Genomic DNA, 5,548 nt, shown 5'->3' on the forward strand with positions numbered 1-5,548 from the left:
ACCTCGCATTACCCACACGCTACACACCGCATACATGGGAGACCGTCCTTACATGACACTGGCTCTTAATAGGACGTTAATTAACCAAACAAACAAACAAACAAACAAACGTTAATGGCAGAATTTCCGGAAGTAAATCGTTTCCAAAAATTGAAGATAGTTGAAAAAGCGGCGTTGACACATTTGCGCTATATATGCCATAAGATAAGTGTCTGCCTTGGAAAGGTTATCAGGGCATTTGTACTTACAGTGTCTTATCTTTACTAAGACGAACCTAGTTTGGTCTTCTTACAACAAGGATGATTGTCCGAGCGGCTATTGTTCTGGCCGTTAGTGCGCTATGTGGTAAGATATGGATGAAATTATTAGCCAAATCTTCTCAATCAATATCTATTTGTATCATAAACACATATTTTGAACTGATCCTATACATATTGATTTGCTACAGTGTGACCCACTTAATTTGAAATAGGTTATATTGATGTACTGCTTAATATCGAATTAGTTACAATCCCTGTTCACACATATGCATTGTCTTTCTCCTTATTTATATTGAAATCTGGGTAATTTGAAGAAATTTCCCATTCCCGAAGACTTCAATATACCAAGGTTTCGTTGTATATTAATTTTAAGTATGAAAAATTATTGTTTTATCTTCCAAATATACATGATGACCTAATTGTGATTTTTCAAAATGTTGACGTTGTATTTTCTTTAAACAATTATCTCTACTTCTTTGCTATTTCTGAAAGTTTAAAGGGTTTTGTTTGATTCGGTTGAATTGAATTTCTTCACTTTGATAAGTAGACTTTTAGTATAAGTTTACAAGTTTAAATATACTTTGCAAAAATATGTGTATTTAGGCCATTAATAACCTATCTCCTCATTAGAATATCATGGTAACTATGAGTCATGTAATTGCCACTGTTTATTTAATAAATCAAGAGACAATTTACGTTCGACGCCAAAGAAAATAAGTAGCAACTAAAATTGATTAAATTATCATGTAATTAAGAAAAACAAATCATTATGTTGTTTTTATTATTATTTTGTTTGTTTGCAGCTCAAGCTGAATATACCGATCCCCACTGCTCAGGGAAGCAGGTCATTGTACATTTGTTTGAGTGGAAATGGACGGACATTGCAGACGAATGCGAACGATTCTTGTCAAAGAAAGGTTACTGTGGTGTTCAGGTTTGTAAATAAACAAATAAACAAAATATTCGTTAAACATAATCTTTCTGAAATAATAATATTTTTCACTCATATATTACTATCACAACACAAATAAAATGATAGTAACAGTTAATACAAAACATATGTTAGATTTTCAATTCATATTCATCCTTTTGTTTTAATTTCCATTAAACCGTTCTCATTCGGCAGTGTTCGAAAAACTACATCTATATAAGTGTCTTCCAGATAGCTATGCTCCGCCTCCATATGATTTCTAGGCATGTATATGCCCGTTATTTTGTCACTTGGGTGTTACAAACTTGTCGTTCTCATCGTACTTTTGGTCACATGACAGATAAGACATCCTTAATAGTGGACTCCATACCTTCTGTGTAATATTATTAATTAAAATGATAATAATTAATGAAAATTTGGTTATTTTTACAGATCTCGCCAGCCAATGAGAATGCTGTGATAGACCCCCGTCCTTGGTGGGAGCGGTACCAGCCCGTTAGTTATAAAATCTCCACCCGAAGTGGAAGCGAGGCTGAGTTCAAGGACATGGTCACGCGCTGTAAGAACGTTGGGGTCAGGTGAGGTGTAAATATTCATGTGACATCTTAAAAAGAGTAGGAAACGATTCTTTAAATAAACGGTATTTTTTATCTTAATATTGTGATATAGTATTCGTTTCTCTTGCTTACAGCAAAACCTACGATTAATAAATACATATGTTTAGACGATATCTAATTGCCTCTTGTGAACTCTTTAGATACTTCTAGTACCAAAATCGCATTATTTAATTATAGACTGCAGTCTAATTAAAAGCAAATCTGCAACATTGTTATTATTATTAATTTGTTTGTTTATTATTTCCACCTTTACTTGTTGAATTTATGATATTCTCTCAGCAGTTTCAATTTCTTTCAGATACGGTATATATATTCGATAAGAAATTTATCTACAGCATCATTTATTTTTTTATTATTTTTTAAGGATTTACGTCGATGTCGTTGTTAACCATATGGCCGGCCTTGGCAGGATCGGAACAGGCACCGGTGGTACTCACTTTGACTCGGACAACTTCGACTTCCCTGGTGTACCCTATACGCGGGAACACTTCAATCCCAGAAGCAAGTGTCCCTCTGGTGATGGAAATGTCAACAACTACGGAGATCCAAACAATGTCCGGAATTGCTTCCTGGTCGGATTGACCGATCTGAACCAGAACTTAGAATATGTCCGTGATAAAATATCCGGGTATTTTAACAAGCTGATAGCAATGGGCGTAGCAGGTTTCAGGGTAGACGCAGCCAAGCACATGTGGCCAGCCGACATCAAAGCCATCCAGGAGCGAACAAGCGACCTTCCTGAAGGTGGGAAGCCTTTCTTTTATCACGAGGTCATCGATCAGAATGATGGCGCGATCAAGGTCACGGAGTACGAACCGTATGGTTACGTCACAGAAATGAGGTATTGTCAGAAGATCGCCTGGGGAATCAACAATTTTGGCCAGCTGAACAATGTAGTCGACTATGGATGGGGAATGACTGACTCCGCGCATGCGTTTATATTCGTGGATAACCATGACAACCAGAGAGGTCATGGCGGAGGGGGGAATCTCATCACTCACAAACAGCCACGAACTTACAAATTGGCTCAAGCCTTTACATTAGCTTATAACTACGGCTTCCCACGTGTTATGAGTAGCTACTATTTCCAGAGTACGGACCAGGGCCCGCCTCATAATGGCGATTTCTCTACAAAAGATGTCACCATCGACGGAGACGGATTGTGTGGAAATGGTTGGGTGTGTGAGCATAGATGGCCGGCCATCGCAAACATGGTTCGATTCCGAAACGCTGTAGCAGGAACAGATCTTAATCATTGGCGTAACGAAAACGACGAGGTTTCTTTCAGTAGAGGGCAGAAAGGTTTCTTCGCTATGGCTAAACAAGGTCACATGGACGCGACGTTACAGACAGGACTTCCGGCTGGTCAGTATTGTGACCTTGTCACAGACTGCAGGACCAAGGTCACGGTCGACGGGAATGGCAACGCACACATAGTCATCACTGACAATGAAAATCCTATACTGGCTTTCATTGTTGGTAAGTAGCATGGCTGATAATCACGATGCAAATAGGGGTGTTGTTTTTTTTCACTCTAAATGGTCTTGCTATATTGAATTTAGTTATATTTTATGTATCAATTCGTTTATTCACGAAAAGTCAAATTCAACTAAAAATCCATTTTTATGTCATAGAATGTATCTAAGAATAAGAACATTTCAATCCTAAAGTATCAATTTCGAACCAGAAACAGAATATTATGCTATCTGAAATAAGACCATTAAGGTAAACGAAGAGTTGGATCATTGAACTTCGTAATACATAGCGTAGCGAAGACGTAGCGTATTGCAATCAACCGTACGTCTCCAATACTGGTTGTCTCATCATTTCAAAATCTCTTCCAAATCATCTTAACTTCATGATTAGCTTACCTATTACGCTCTATCAATGAACATAATCTTCTAAATCAAACCTTATGAACATAAAACAAGCGTATTATTAATGTAAAGGTGGGCCTGACGGACCTACAGAAACGCATGGTTCATCAGGTGGATCATCTGGTACTGGGACTGGCTCTGAGGTCACTTCCGGTCCTGCCGTCACTTCCGCCCCTGTAACACAAGGCCCTGCTCCTACCGGGTGGGCGAGAACTATCATTATGGTCCAAGCCCAGACCAGCACAGGACAGGACGTTTTCATTCGAGGAGGCATTGACCATGGGCACCGACAAGGTATTGCTTTTATTAGTCCAGTAAGTTTGATAATGTTTTGGAATATTACGTGCATCATTATTTAAATTTTAAAAAAGTGTATTAAGTATTCATTGAAAAACAAAACGTTCTTACAGTGATGCGGTGTAAGATGTAAAAGACGCTTTCAGAGATATCCTTACAAATGCTTTCCTGCTGCATACATTGAATAAATAAAAATACCTTTGGAAATTATGCCTGGACATAACGCTTGATAATGGGACCAATTCACGTATCACGTGATATATGTAATGATATCGTTTGTGCAGGACTAGTGTCTCCAGTGGTGATGGAACGTAACTCTTCGTAATCTTCCCACTGAAATGACGTTAGCACGGAATGTCATCTTTTGAGTCATTTTATCACCAATAGAAACAATAATCCCGCATAACCGTTATCGGGTATCACGTGGTACATGAGATAGTTAACCACATTCATGTATTTTTATGTATATATTCATTTAGGTTGCAGCAATCAAGCGTCTTCAAACCCTTGTGCTATTCCTATTAAGAGCCACGAATTAGGCACCGGTGACCATTACGCTGGCTACAACGCTTGGCGACAAGGAGATAATTTCTTGGATTGGTACGGAGCCGAGCCGGGTCAAGGGTCATTTCACGGAGTTCCCGCCAAGGGCACGCCAGCCGTCTGGACAACGAACCAACCTGGAGGTCATGGGTACACGCCATTGAATACGTATGTGGAGTATTTTGGAGTATACAATAGACTTTCTTTTATCTTCGCCATTGTTATGCGTACAAAATATTAGCTTAACTATAAAACGTTTTTAACATCAAAATTACCTCCCTTAGTAATAGTTCTCCTTTTTAGTAATACTGTGTGTCAAATACTGATGACGAAAACTATGATTGTTCTACTTGGCCTATTAGCATTCCTGCTCAGAAAAAATGCCAAATCAATACGAATTATTTTATTTGAGATATATCAATTATGCCCTTCTTTTAGCAGTGAGCACAGGCTTGATTAAATATTGATGAATAATGGAATCTGATATTTCTACTAACAAATCTGCCTTTAAACATTATGAAGGGCCGTTCCATATTAACTTTTATTATTTTTATAGGTATGGTCAGCATTACTGGTTAATAGACGTTGACATGGACTGTTCCAAGACTGAAAATGGCTGGTTTGAGGTCAAGGCAATGATCAATAACAATTGGGAGCATGACATGCGCATTAGCGGATGTGGCATGGAGTCTGCCCCTTATGCCTCTAATAATCATTGGGCGAAGTGTGGCTCCAAAAATGTCTTGCATTTTAACTCTGGAAGCTGTGAAATATCTTCTATCGAGTAACCTATTAAAATTTTGTCAACCATTTTAGACTTTGTAAAACTTGCCGGTTAATAAATTAAACCACAATACTAGTACATGAAATGTACGTAAAGGAATCTCTAACTACAAATGTATAATAGTCTTACTTAGAAACAAATAATGTTCTTCATTGAATAACATATACCGTCTTTGCATGTTACATGTTATCTTTTGTTATCTTTCGGGCAAGTATTGAACGTGACGTCATGTATTTATG

General features: G+C 37.9%; 1 protein-coding gene across 1 annotated transcript; it reads left to right on the forward strand.

The window, feature by feature from the left end:
* The first annotated feature begins 255 nt into the window (after window positions 1–255).
* Window positions 256–5,335, forward strand: LOC138328298 (alpha-amylase-like). Its single transcript, XM_069275042.1, has 7 exons — window positions 256–345; window positions 1,064–1,194; window positions 1,624–1,769; window positions 2,173–3,287; window positions 3,758–3,979; window positions 4,462–4,693; window positions 5,082–5,335. Exons 1-7 carry the CDS (start codon window positions 300–302, stop codon window positions 5,311–5,313), a joined length of 2,124 nt encoding a protein of 707 aa, XP_069131143.1. The 5' UTR covers window positions 256–299; the 3' UTR covers window positions 5,314–5,335.
* Window positions 5,336–5,548: the final 213 nt, after the last annotated feature.

The sequence above is a fragment of the Argopecten irradians genome, chromosome 7 (genome assembly GCF_041381155.1).
Source record: "Argopecten irradians isolate NY chromosome 7, Ai_NY, whole genome shotgun sequence".
NCBI classification, from domain to species: Eukaryota; Metazoa; Mollusca; class Bivalvia; order Pectinida; family Pectinidae; genus Argopecten; species Argopecten irradians.

What these genes read in the sequence shown, in the direction of transcription:
- LOC138328298 (XM_069275042.1), top strand. Translation starts at nt 300, where the DNA reads ATGATTGTCCGAGCGGCTATTGTTCTGGCCGTTAGTGCGCTATGTG. An exon ending in TGTAAGAACGTTGGGGTCAG is followed by an intron (nt 1,770 to 2,172) that starts GTGAGGTGTAAA and finishes TTATTTTTTAAG; the next exon opens with GATTTACGTCGATGTCGTTG. An exon ending in TGACCATGGGCACCGACAAG is followed by an intron (nt 3,980 to 4,461) that starts GTATTGCTTTTA and finishes ATATTCATTTAG; the next exon opens with GTTGCAGCAATCAAGCGTCT.